This window comes from Solanum pennellii, chromosome 6 (genome assembly GCF_001406875.1).
Source record: "Solanum pennellii chromosome 6, SPENNV200".
Taxonomy (NCBI): domain Eukaryota; kingdom Viridiplantae; phylum Streptophyta; class Magnoliopsida; order Solanales; family Solanaceae; genus Solanum; species Solanum pennellii.
The window spans coordinates 824848-839038 of NC_028642.1; the positions used below are offsets into that span (position 1 = coordinate 824848).

Below are 14191 nucleotides of genomic sequence, written 5' to 3' on the forward strand. Positions count from 1 at the left end.
TATATGTGAAAGTTCCTTAAAAATCATTACATAAACTAAAACAAAAAAAAAGTAAAAAAGAAAAGGTAAAATACTCCCTTGTCAAAAAAAAAAAACAAATTCATTTGTCAAATCTTTTAATTTTTTTTCTCTCTAAAAATCATTTGTCAAGTTTTTTTTTCCTTTTTTTTTCCAAATATAAAAGAGAATAAAGATGAGATATTTACCAAAAATATGAAACTTTCTTTCGAGAAAGGAGAGAGAATTTAAAGATTGGCAGTCCCCAATATAATTAATAGGAGACGTGGCAATTTTCAGATTCTTCTTTGTGAAGACTAGGCATACAAAACAAACGTCACTTTATTTTTCTACATACATCTAATTTTTTTTTTTTAAAATTATTTATGGCTAAATAATTATTACAACTTCTTTTTTTCCTAATTACTTATAAAATTATATTGTTTATTATTTTTGTTGATGTACACCTGGTACATTATTATCGTTGGTAATATCTTACTAATTAATTTAATAATCATAATAAAAATAAAATAATTCGTATAACTTCATAAGTCTGAAAATATATATATATATATATATAGAGTGTTATTTCTATCTTGTAATCATAATGAACTATTTTAAATAAATTTTTATTTAATTAAAATATAAATATAAAAATAAAATACAATAATAAAAAAAATGAATAATACAATGATCATGATCATGAGATTAATATATAAGTTTATTTTGATTAAAATAGCTTCTTGACTTGTTATGTTCAAACTTATCCTTTCCTTCTAACAACAAGAAAAATAGAAAAGAAAAAGAAAGATTAAACCCCTTTTTTTTTTGATTTATGAAAGGGAAAATCATTTTTGTTGTTTCTTATATATAAAAATAAAAATAATAAGATGATTTATGATTAGGTTTGTTTTAACTTACTTTTCTAAAAACAAGGAAAAAAAAAAGAATATTTTCTTCTATATGCTTCCTATAAAACATCTATATTGAATAAAAAGTATCTGTTTTTTTTTTTTTTTTTGCATTTAATCAGCTCTTCCCTAACAGTACTTCAAAAACAAAACCCTAAAACAGGATTGATTCGCCGCCAGATTTTTTTTTTCTCTCTTTTCTCCCATATAAAGTTTCATCATATCTAACATTTGCTCACTCTTTGTTCAGAAAAAGACACTTTCTTGAAGTTTTGTAATCAAAGATTGGGTTTTTATGAGCTTAAATCTTATGTTTTCATGTGGGTTTTGTAGTTTTGAGGTTTATATGTGAAAAAAAGTTTTTGGGTTTTTTTTTTCTTGTGTTGGTAGGGTTTGTGGGTGTTGATTATATTTTTGTTCTGGACTGACTGTGTATTTGGTGTTTGATCATGGAGGTCTTGGAGGCTGGATGTTGAGGAAAGAGGTTTCTTGGAATTTAATTTGATCAAAGGTTTGGTTTTTATGAGCTGAAAGATTTTATTTTGAGGTTTTATACGTGGGGTTTGTAGGTTTATATGATAAAGTTTTGATTTTTGATAGATTTCTTGGATTGTTAAGGATTGTGGGTAGTGATTATATTTGTTGTGGACTGACTGTGTAATTGGTGTTTGATTAGGGGATGTTGAAAAAAGAGGTTTCTTGGAATTTTAGTTGATCAAAGAGGATTTTGAGCTTGTCTTCTTGGGTTTTCTTAGATTATAAAGGTTTATTATAATCTTGATTTTGATAACTTCATTGGGCTGTTAAGGTTTTTGGAATGCGTGTGTTATTGGTTGTATTAAGTTTGTGAATATGGTATCTGAATTAGGTAGGAGACCAATGATGGGAAACAATGAAAATTCGTTTGGAGATGAGTTTGAGACAGAGATTGGGATGTTGCTTCGTGACCAGCGACGACAAGAAGCTGATGATCGTGAAAAGGAGCTGAATATGTATAGAAGTGGGTCAGCTCCACCTACTGTTGAGGGTTCGTTGAATGCAGTGGGTGGATTGTTTAATAATAGTGGTTTCATGTCTGAGGAGGAGCTAAGGTCTGATCCTGCTTACTTATCATACTATTACTCGAATGTAAATCTTAATCCTAGGTTGCCTCCACCACTGTTGTCCAAAGAAGATTGGCGTTTTTCACAGAGGTTGCAAGGAGGGAGCTCTGCTATTGGTGATAGGAGGAAGGTAAACAAGAATGATAATGGTAATGGTGGGAGGTCACCTTTTCCGATGCCTCCCGGATTTAACTCGAAAAAAGCAGAGAGCGAGAATGAGACGGATAAATTGCAGGGTTCAGTGGAATGGGGTGGTGATGGGCTGATTGGTTTGCCAGGACTAGGACTAGGTAGTAAAAAGAAGAGCATTGCTGAAATGTTCCAGGTGCATACTTGAAATTTTGTCTAGTGCATCTTTTACAATTTCAACTTTGGCTTATGGTTGTTGGATCCCAAATTCAACTATTAAAATGCTTTGAAAGTGCAACAATTAACATTTGGTATTAATGCTTTATGAAATTTCTCTCATTTGTGTTACTTCTCAACCAGTATGTTTCTACTTTTAGAATGAAATACCCTGCAAGTTTCTTTGAGCTGTTTTGGCTGGACTTGGTATTTTCAGTTTGTGGAATTTTTTGTTATTGTGTGGCATGAATTCGGCATGATATTGGATTCATGTAAACTGGTTCTATTGAATGGTAACAATTGGCAGCACAAATCTTTCATGATAATATTTTGAATCATTCGTGGAAGGTCTCCTATCGTTAAAGTTGCTTAAAATTTGTGTGTTTCCTAATCATTCTTTTCGTCTGTGATACTCTTTGTTATACCACTTTGTTTGCAAGATGTCTTGGTAGACATGATACTCTTCTGTCAATCATCTTTCTTAAGTTGATTAGGTTGGAGGCAGTTCTACATCTTTGGCCAACATTTATGATTAAAGGAGGGTCCTTCGAAGTTAAAATCAACTGACCATCTGGAAGAATGAATACTTTTTGTTCCAGATAAGAGACTTGTTTTGCATTCACATGATAAGAGCAAAATAGTGTAACAATTATCTCTAGGATGTGGGGGTAAGGTCTCGTACATTCCACCCTCCTCAGCCCCTACTTGTAGGATTACATTGGATATGTTTTTGTTGTTGTTTTGAGTGTAACAATTACTCGTATCAAGTGTGGAATTGGCTCTGAGGAAACGTGAGCTTTAATGCATACTCCAATAAGAGCAAACATCTCTTACAATGTTGTGTTTCTTGTTCACTGTGTCAGAACATCCTTTAGCTCATAAACAATTAAGACCCTAGTAATGGTGCGCTTGTGCTCCAATTAAAGCAAGCATCTCTTCTCAACTGGAAGAATGTTGCCTTTTTTGTTTACTGGGTTTGAAAATGCCCATTTTTTAATTAAGCGATACAAGATAGTGATATTGGTTGTGTGTATATATGGTTCCTAGATGATATCGGTTTTTGGCATTCGCATGGTGAGTGCAAAATTATGTAACAATTAATAATATTGTAGAAATGTTGTTGCATTTCTTTGTTTAATCATTAACTGTATGAAAATGCATGTCGTTCACTTCTTACGCCATTGAGTACACTAAGCCATGCTTAATCTCTGTTCCGACATTTCAAATCTGCTTTTCTGGTTGGTGGATGTTGTGCTCCATCCTTCTCCCTTCTCCTGTGATGTATAGTTTCTCTTTATATTATGACGGTTTCCAGCTGAATGGAATTGCTGTACTGTATAAAGTGTTGTTTTGGATGATTTTCTGAACCTTGCAAATTTTTTATTCTTCTTAAATGAAATGTATCTGTCTGCTGTCTGGCATCTGATTTATATATGTGTTGTTGTGTTGCCAATCTCTTTCCTTTTTACCATTTTCTATTTTTTGGGTTACAGAATTTTTGAGTTTCAATCAACATACATTTGTTTTTTTAGAGAAATTCTTTTTCCTTCCATTTAAAAGTTGAGTGACGATGTTTGTTATTATTTCAACTAATGAGAAATTTCCCTTATGTTTAATCTCGAGAAATAGAATTTTACACAATCATCTGATGGGTTTTAAACCATGTTTCCTCCAGGATGACTTTAGCCGTGTATCTCCTGCTCCTGGTCATCCTTCACGTCCGGCTAGCCGAAATGCTTTTGACGGAAGTGCTGATACAATAGGTTCAGCAGAAGGTGAGCTTTCTCATCTTCGTCACGAGGTTTCTTCTTCAAAGCCAATAAGGTCTGCATCAAGCACACAAATCCCATCTGCTGCTCAACATGATGAGGTTCCTACTTCCTATTCATATGCTGCTGCTTTGGGGGCTTCCTTATCAAGAAGTACCACTCCTGATCCCCAACATATTGCGAGAGCTCCTAGCCCTTCCCTCACACCTATTGGTGGGGGCAGGGTAGTCAATTCAGAGAAGAGAAGTGTTAGTAGTCCAAATCCGTTTAATGGTGTGTCGTCTCACAGAACCGAGTCTTCAGAGCTTGTTGCTGCTTTATCTGGCATGAATATATCTAATGGTACGTTAGTTGAGATCATCTCTTGGATTGAACATGATACTGGTTTTAATACTATCCTCACAATCTTGCAGGTGGGCAGAATAGTACGAAGCAGCATGATTTCTTGAAGCAATCCGAATCCCCCCAGTATAATGTGGCTTCTACTGCTCAGTCTGCGAAAGTACCATATTCTGTTGCTATTACTGGCTCCAGTAGTTCATACCTCAAAGGATCCCCAATGTCGGGATTGAATGGTGGAGGTGGCGTACTGTCTCAGTATCCCCATGTGGATAGTCCAAATTCATCCTTTTCTAATTATGGATTAAGTGGTCATGCTGTCAGTCCAATGTCAAGCCATCTTGGCAACTATAATTTGCCACCTTTATTTGGAAATGCTGCTGCTGCATCGGCGATGGCTGTACCTGGTTTGGACTCTCGAATGTTGGGGGGATCTAATTTAAGCGCTGCAACCTCAGAACAGACTCTCAGCAGAATGGGAAATCAAATGGGAGGAAATGCTCTGCCAGCATCATTCATGGATCCTATGTATCTTCAGTACTTGTCAGCTGAATATGCTGCGCAGGTTGCTGTTCTTAATGATCCTTCCTTGGACAGGAACTATATGGGTAATTCATATGTGGACTTGGTTCAGAAAGCTTATCTCAGTAGTGTGCTACCTCAGAAATCTCAATATGGGGTCCCATTAAATAGCAAGACTAGCAGTTCAGGTCATCATGGCTATTATGGAAATTCTGCATTTGGAGTTGGTCTATCATATCCTGGGAGTCCTTTAGCAAGTCCAGTCTCTCCAGTAGGACCTGGTAGTCCTATGAGGCATAGTGATTATAATATGAGATTTCCTGGTAGAATAAGAAACATAGCTGGAGGTGTCATGGGACCATATCACTTGGATAACATGGAGAACAGCGTCGCATCCTCCCTACTGGAAGAGTTCAAAAGCAACAAGGCCAAGTGTTTTGAACTTTCAGAAATTGCAGGTCACGTTGTTGAGTTCAGGTATGTATCATTAATTTTATTCTACTTGGTCTTTACCTATTTAAACTAGCCTCACTTCTAAAACTATATATATCACCTGTGATCAGTGCTGACCAGTATGGGAGCCGATTCATTCAACAAAAACTCGAAACTGCAACCACTGAGGAAAAGAACATGGTTTTCCAGGAAATTTTTCCCCAAGCTCTTACTTTGATGACTGATGTCTTTGGGAATTACGTAATCCAGAAGGTATTTCTAACTTTGGTTGTTCTATGGAGTATATATTGATGTTGAGGTGCATGATCTCCAAGTCTGCTTTGTTTCTCTTTAAATAGATTATAATGCATCTATTTCTCGTGCAGTTTTTTGAACATGGAATGGCATCTCAGAGGAGAGAATTGGCTAGCATACTCTTTGGGCATGTTCTAACGCTGAGCCTTCAAATGTATGGTTGTCGTGTGATACAAAAGGTATGCCAAAGTGAATCTAGGAATGCTCATACATGCTCAAGTGTTATCTGCTAGATTAATCTTTTGTTTTGGTTTTTATCCTGATACACTAAATGTAGCACCAACCAGTGGGCTCTCTTGTCTGATTATCATCTTCTTCTCAATAACTCGAGTTATATTGAGATGAAAATTGTGGTATGGTTGACTGTGCAGGCAATAGAAGTAGTTGACGTGGACCAGAAGATTAAAATGGTTGAGGAGCTTGATGGTCATGTTATGCGCTGTGTACGAGATCAGAATGGTAATCATGTCATTCAGAAATGTATTGAATGCGTACCAGAACTTCATATCCAATTTATCGTCTCAACATTTTTTGGACAAGTTATTACTCTCTCAACCCATCCATATGGCTGTCGAGTTATACAGGTAGAGCAGTGATGTTTCTTATCCATTTGTCATAGTAATTTACTTTGATATATTACAAATATTCCTTGATCTTTCAGAGAGTATTGGAACACTGTGACAATCCAGAAACTCAAAGTAAAGTGATGGAAGAAATCCTTGGATCTGTAAGCATGTTGGCACAAGATCAATATGGCAATTATGTTGTTCAGGTATGTAATATTCACTACTCAGCAATTTGCTGCAGCTGGCGTGTGGACTATCGGATTTTGAAGTAACTATTTTTTGGTTCTTTTTCTTGAATTAGTTGTTCTTTGTACACAATATCTTCACTTCTTGACTAGTATGGAGCAATGCATAAAATGTACCTGAGTTGGCAATTCCTGATTTTATTTTGATTAGGTAAAAGTTGATTACTGTAATGAAGTACCAAGATGTACAAAGACATTACAGGGAAATATAGAACTCCCTGAACAGCTAACCCTCACAGCAGACACAAGAAGTTCTGTTATGAGCATATACTTTGCTTATTTTTAAATATGGAATATCACACATTTCATTCCATTGATTGATGGCTCTGTCAGTTTTTAGTTGTTTGCCACGTCGTTACATTTTTTTTTTTACTTCTTTGAAAACTAGAAGTTAGAAAATTGAAAAACTATTCACAAAAAAATTCAACCATATGCACGCACGTCCACATTCACGTGGTTCTCTAGCGTTGCCAATGTATGCCGTCACCCTTAACATGATGCTTAATGGGGAACCTAGTACCTGTTCTGGCTAGAAGAAAAGGTTATTAAGTAATGGTATTCCCCTCTATTATAAGACAGAAGCCCTTCTTGAGTTCTTATTTGCTTCCTTTGATTTTGTTTTAATAGAGTATTAGTGAGTGAAAGCGCTCTTTTAGTTGGTTAAAAGTTTGCTTGTAAAAATTTAGCAAAGATGACTTGCATCCCTATACTGAGGTACAATTCGACCTTTTTTCCTTGTACTTATTCATCCCTCTGTTGTTTTAAATGCAATACTTCCAGCATGTATTAGAGCACGGGAAGCCGGATGAACGCTCTACTATAATTCAGGAACTAGCTGGGAAGATTGTACAAATGAGCCAGCAGAAGTTTGCTTCTAACGTTGTTGAGAAGTGTTTAACTTTCTGTAATTCCAGTGAACGACAGCTATTGGTGAATGAGATGCTTGGCACAACTGATGAAAATGAGCCTCTTCAGGTTTGTCTAAATTTTATTCAACACTTTACCATTTAAGCAGGATTTTGATTTGCATATGGCTACTGGGTTCATAATATTCAGTAGTGCTTCAAGATAACGTATATGGGAACTTCAATTTTTTTATTGTAAGCAACTTCTCTACCTTCACAAGATAGGGGTAAGATTGCTTACACATCACCTTGGGCAGACCCCGTTACACTAGGTATGATGTTGCTGGCATCAGGGTGGAGTATAATCCACCTATGTTGAGCATTTGTTGAACTTTTAAACACTTGTATGCACCTGCCTGAATTTCCAAATTCCGGGGTAGCAAGCTTGGTTGAGGATATGTTGGAGCTTCTGGATAGGATGTTTGAGCCTAGAGATTGCTGAACTAATGATTGTTGTCTTTTGGTGGGCCTCTATTGAGATACAACCCTATCAAGTTCTTTACCTCTGTTTATGTTCCTGTTCCTGTTGAGATGCACGGCATTGCAGTCTCAGATTAATCGCTAAGATTCCCAGCTGTTCTGTTTTTAGGATGTAGCTTGAATGGGACATCAGTCTCTAAGAAAGGTTGAACATGGAAGAAAAAATAGGTATAACCGATATTTTGTGGCACTTGTTTTTGAAAGGGAAGAAGTGGTTGAAGATGAAGTTACCAAACAATCATTCATCAATCCCAATTCTTCTATTGTTCAGTTTCCTAGCTCCAAAAATTAACCCAGAAAAACCTCAAAACCAACTGTAGCCGAATTGAAGATAAGATATTGAACTCTCTTGCTTTATTTCAAACTGAGATATGGATTATGTTGAATTCAAAATAAGCACAAAAGTGATATGTGTTAGCTATAATTTCTAAACTTCTTAAATCTAGTTGCATTGTGACCAGCATTTACTTACCCTTGACATGTTGCTAAAAGGCATTTGAAACTGAGGCAAATGGTGATGTTGCATAAGTTTTTGGGTGTTAATTTGTTCACCGTTCCAAACATATCATGGTTGGCAGGCCGAGGTAGCTGGCTCTTCTGACCTTAGTATTTTGCTCGTGCTTTTTGACATCTTGACATGTTTGGTGGTCCCCTTTAAAGAAATTTTTACACGTCTTCTGACCAATTAATACTCGACTTTGGATGCTTAGACTGACGTGTTGGAACTCTTCTCAAAAAAAGATGGAGCAAGTGGTGTGGTATGGGGTGGGTGTTCGCCCGGAGTGTTTTCTCTATGTCAAGATACCCCGAGTTTTCTATATAATTATTGGACCTCAACAGTACCATGCTATAACTTTTTGCATCTTTGGGTATAGAGTTTATCTAAGAAGTACTACCACATGTACCTATGGTTTTGATTTTGGTAGCAGTTGTAACATATAAACTCTTAAATAGTCTTGTTTCTCCTCTCTCTTCTCTACTTGAAATCAGTTGTGCATTGTGTTTTTACATCTTTCTTCTTTTTGTCCAGGCTATGATGAAAGATCAGTTTGCAAATTATGTAGTACAGAAGGTTCTGGAAACTTGTAGTGATCAGCAACGCGAGCTGATCATGTCGAGAATTAAAGTTCACTTGAATGCTCTGAAGAAATATACTTACGGAAAGCATATTGTCGCCCGTGTTGAAAAGCTAGTTGCTGCTGGGGGTGAGCTGTTTTTCTGTTTGTACTTGTCTAGATGGTGTTTGGCCATAACTTTACATGCAAATACAGCACTATTGAAAAATTTGTTTCACTTATAAATCTTCCATCCTTTTTTCCAAGTGATACAATTCCAACTTACAAAGACTCGTTCTCCAACTTCGACTTCAATAACTTGTTTTGTTTTCAGGTTTCAACTGAATATTGTCCGAACGTCTGCTAAATGATTTTTGTATGCTGTTGTTTTGCAGAAAGGAGGATTGCTGCGCAGTCCCTAAGTACTGCTTAGTCATGTAGGAAAAGAAAGTTGTACAGCTAACTGAGGCTAGTTTGAGCTACCTATCTTCCACATCTGTGTTTTGTTATTTGCAAATAAAAGTTGTTGCATGTACTAGAGGAGATGTACATTGTGTAGTTAAAAACATAAATATCAGGTATGCTGAAGCTCAGATGTCAAATATTCGAGATGGCTGTGCAGATGGAAGTTGAGGTGTAAAAAAGGAAGATAAAAAAGGCGAGGTAGTTTTACATCGACGCGACTGTACAAATGTTGCCTTTTGTTGGAGAGTTGATGTTTTAGGGGAAGGTCAGAATTTTATTGTATGGTATTTGACAATTTTTTTTCTTTTATGGCCAAGTATATTTTACTTGCATCTCAAATCCTCAGTTTTCTACTCTTTTTGTGGATTTATTTGATACTCTTTAATCTGCAATTGGATTTGCTTATGTTTGTTCATTTGGTGATGTGGAATTACGTTTTTATTTGTTTTCCTATGCATGTCTCATTGGAGCCCCGACTAATCTGGATTCGTTAGCATATGATTTCTAGAAGGGGATATTAATAAGATTTTTTTTCATACTCGGGACTTGAATTTGAGACTTCTGGTTAAGTATGGAAGGGACGTATCGCGCTTGTGTACGTTGTTTGTTGATTGATTTAAACTTCATGTTATATATTTGCTCTTGGGTCATTAGTTGCATCTGGTTTATATTATGATTTATTCACTTATTTATTATTAATCTTTGAATAAAATCTTAATATCAATAAGAAATATTGTTGTATGAGAATCTTCACCATGTCTCTTACCCATTATCGTTAATTATACCTTGGTTATCATAACTATTATTTCGTCGATTAATTTATGTGACTTTTTCTTTTTTTCAAGATAATTCGATCAGAAAATAATTGTGCATGGAATTTTTAAATCCTTTTAGTCAGAATTTGATTAGAATGGTAAAATAACATTTTTTACATTATGTTATTAACATTTTATATCGGAGGAAATGCAAAAGTATTTAGTGCTAATTTAGATATTATCTCAAATTATGATTTGAAGTGATGATATGAAATTTAAATTGATTTGAAATTGAAATTTTATTGCATATTTAATTTAAATTTCTTAAAATATATAAATGTTTTTAAAAATAGCTAAACGATCCTCACACTTGTGTTCCATAAAAGTTTTATTATCGCGAACTACTTTAAAATAAAATAAATTACCATTGAGTGTGAAGTTTTTATGGAAGTATATTTTCACCATCATTGACACAGTAAGTTGCCTTTTTTTTCTCTTTTTATTCTGCTTTCTTCTCCTTTTTTTCTCATCTAGTATTTGATATTTAGATTGAAGTTTGGTTAAATTCGTGTTTGTGTGAGAAAGTTCTATATTTCTGGTAAAACACTCTTAAACAAAAATGAATTTGTACCCAAGAGGATTCAAATTCAAGACTTTTGATTGAACACGAAAAATATTTATCACTGCATCATAATTCTGATCGGTGTTATTTATGTATACAACTATACGTCTATACCTCTTCTACCATTGCCATTGTTGAAGTGTTATCAATGAATATGTAGTGTAAAAATTATATTATCAGCAATTAATGCATTTTAAAGACAAATTAATAATTCTTTAATAGACTTATTTAAAATATATCTAACAAATTGAGCCCATTTTCTTTTTTTAAAAAATCTCCATTAATTAATTTTTCTTTTTCCAATCATTAACTCAAGAGTAAGCAACAACAAAGAAAAGTAATTTTATTATTATTATTACTATTATTATTATTATTATTTTGCTTAGGCAGCGATTTTCCTTATTTAAATTTTTTTTTATGATTTTAAAGATTTTTACAAAAAAAAAAAGGAATTAAAATCGCTGCCTAGATAGCGTTGTCTCGGAGAGCAGCAAAAAGCCACTTGACTCTAAAGCAAGAAAGCAATATCTTGGGGAAAGGCCTCTACTCTACAAACCAAGTCTTTCTGACGAGGCACCCGCTTTCTTTTTTGATCTCTGAGTAGCATTTCCTTTCACTGAGGAATGGGCGGATGCTTTAACATAGGCGGATGTGGGACACAGAAAGAATAGATTCAGGTGCTCCTCGATTTCATTTTTTTGTAAAAAAAATTCACATTTTGCAAAATCGCTGCAGAGGCAGCGATTTTGCTTTTTCCGGTGGAGTAAATCGTTGTTGATGCAGCGATTTCGCCGTTTTGGTTAATATCAAATTTTATATACCGTTTTGAAATTTTTGTTAATATTTTGTACCCTTTAGGCTCCGGACTCCATAAAAGGATCCGTTTCTAGTATTATAAATGTATTCCTATATTTTAATGATAAAAATTACATAAATTTTTATTAGTGTTAAGAGCTAATTACATAATGTTACTATTCTTTTCAAATTACAAAAATTCCTTAAATTTATAGGATCTTGAATACATAACTCATGAATTACGAACGATACATACTTAACGGGAGAAATGTATTAGAGAGGGAAAGAGTGTATTTGCGAAGGGATATGGATATATTGAGAGAGGATAAGGATCTATCCAGGAGGAGATTTTTGTATTTTTAGTAGATGGAAATTTTAGAAACTATGACAAAAAATATTGTGTGTATTTATGTTATTTTTCCTATATTTTAATACTTTTCAGAATTTATGGGTATTAATCTTGTTTTTTACCATTTCTTTTTTTAAAAAAGTAAAATACTTTCCCCAAAAATTATGGCGAATACACATGTTGATTGGTACACGACTTTCAGTTTCTAGGGGTTATTTCCGCAGTTGATTTACGTTAATGGTTTTTTTTGTCTATAAAGGCTTGGGTTGTTTTAAAGCTGTTAATTTTGTTATCTGTTTAATTACGAGTTGGTTCTCCCACGGAGGTTAGTGTGGGTGTCACTCACTCGGTCGAGACTCGGGATCGTGACAATATTGATCGGTTCAATTTGATTTTGAGGTTTATCAATTTGCCTAATTAGTTATCGAATTATAGACATGCTAAATCATTACATAACCATTAAGATATTGACTATTTGATTATCGATTTTTCAGTTATTGATCATATTAGTTTGGTTATCGGTTTAACCATTAAAATTTAATACGAAAAATAATGATTGACAATCACTTAGAAACAAGGTGACAAACCAAATGAACCATGCACATGTCTTGACAAATTACATCTTGTTCAAAAGAAAATGTTAACATATTCTTGAAAAAAAAAGTTTTAAACAACCAAAAATAAAAGTATAAAACTAAATCCCAAGCGAAAGACTTTATGTATCAAATGTTATAAATATAATAAATTAATTTATTACCGAATTATTGGTTAACCGATTAAAAAAACCCTCAAATCATTAAGAATCAATAACTCGATAAATAAGGAAACCAAAACCGTCACCAACATCGCTAACCAATAACATGTTATCGATAAACCAATATATTTTTCTTCCATTCAAATTATCAATTTCAATTCGATTTTAGACAATCCTAATTTGAATAACCAATACCCCTTAATCCGTTACTCAATATAGGTAATTAGGTTTACGTATTGTTTAAACTTTATCGGTCTAGTTTGATTTCTATGGGGTGAATCATATCAATGTTCTCTAGAGTAACTTTGAGAATCAACGCTATGCTAGTGATATTCAATCGTAAAATTACATATTAATAAAGAGTGATAAAATCTTTATTAAAGGTGGTGAAGTTAAATTCAATTCGACCAAACTATTTAAGTTTGGATTGGTTATTAATCCACATTTGTTAGTTTAATGCATTTCAACCCATTAAAACTTGGATTGATATGTAACCCAAACTTTCTTTTGTGAAATCTTGTCAAAATGTTTTTAAAAAACTTATTTTTTATTTATTTTTATGTTGTATATAGTTATAACAAAGAATTTTTTTTATTAGGTACCAAAAAGCTTATAAAATGTGCTACTAAAACTTTTTAAAAATTGGTCGGGTTGGATTATGATCCATTACTAACCCAGTTTGACCCAATTCATTTTGGCCCAAACAAATTGGGTTAGATTCGGTCTTGACCATTTATTTTCCTGACCCATTTTGACATGCCCAGATTTAATTCCAATCCATCCAATTATCAACTTTAGTCTTTATCGACATAAGTTAATTATGAGTTAAGCCAATGTGTCTATAGGCTTTAAAACACTTATAAAAATACTAATTACCGTTTAAAATATATTTTTAGTAATAATTAAGCTATTATTGTTAACTAGTTACTTATGGCGCAATAATCCAATTGACTATTGTCGTTTTTTATGCTGAATAACTTTATTATTTTCTTGTTATTTAAAGATATTGATTGACAACATTATAAAAGTCTCATAATATTTTTAAAATTGTAAGTTTCAAATGTTTATTTTTTATTTAGTTATGTTTAATTTTCAAACTCGTATGTAATTTTACTTGGATCAGCAAAACTTATATCATAAACAAAATACTAAAATATTCTACCACACTACATTAATAAATCACAAATTTCATGTTTCTTTTATAAACAAATACTTGCAAAAACACGTTATTATAAAATTTCAAGTACATTTACTTTTACAAAGATCTACTGATCCAATAAATTAGCAGCAGTAACTAGCTATTTTTTAAAAATTATAATCCTCCCATTTGGTACAAACGATTTCTTCACATCAACCATGCGACTTTTCTTTTAAAAAATTGAGTTTCTTTACGCAAATATAAATTTATGGACCAAATTTAACATTTTTTTTAAAAAATAAAAATGGATTTTAAAAAAAATAAATTAG

The 14191-nt window shown here is 33.5% G+C and overlaps 1 protein-coding gene across 3 annotated transcripts; it reads left to right on the forward strand.

Moving 5' to 3' along the window:
- Positions 1 to 1005: 1005 nt before the first annotated feature.
- On the forward strand, positions 1006 to 9864 carry LOC107023157 (pumilio homolog 2-like). 3 transcript variants are annotated; one of them, XM_027917384.1, is made up of 12 exons: positions 1006 to 1419; positions 1585 to 1672; positions 1777 to 2336; positions 4032 to 4467; positions 4539 to 5463; positions 5550 to 5691; positions 5805 to 5912; positions 6105 to 6317; positions 6395 to 6505; positions 7325 to 7519; positions 8960 to 9134; positions 9380 to 9864. In XM_027917384.1, the coding sequence occupies exons 3-12, from the start codon at positions 1788 to 1790 to the stop codon at positions 9415 to 9417; spliced, it is 2892 nt and encodes a 963-aa protein (XP_027773185.1). In that variant the 5' UTR covers positions 1006 to 1419; positions 1585 to 1672; positions 1777 to 1787; the 3' UTR covers positions 9418 to 9864. The 3 variants fall into 3 exon arrangements, with proteins under 3 accessions (XP_027773185.1, XP_027773186.1, XP_015079231.1); XM_027917385.1 differs by lacking the exon at positions 1585 to 1672; XM_015223745.2 differs by having other exon boundaries at positions 1006 to 2336; positions 9380 to 9854.
- The last annotated feature ends 4327 nt before the right edge of the window (positions 9865 to 14191 follow it).

What these genes read in the sequence shown, in the direction of transcription:
- LOC107023157 (XM_015223745.2), top strand. Translation starts at nt 1,761, where the DNA reads ATGGTATCTGAATTAGGTAGGAGACCAATGATGGGAAACAATGAAAAT. An exon ending in GGAATTACGTAATCCAGAAG is followed by an intron (nt 5,692 to 5,804) that starts GTATTTCTAACT and finishes TTTCTCGTGCAG; the next exon opens with TTTTTTGAACATGGAATGGC. An exon ending in AAAGCTAGTTGCTGCTGGGG is followed by an intron (nt 9,135 to 9,379) that starts GTGAGCTGTTTT and finishes GTTGTTTTGCAG; the next exon opens with AAAGGAGGATTGCTGCGCAG.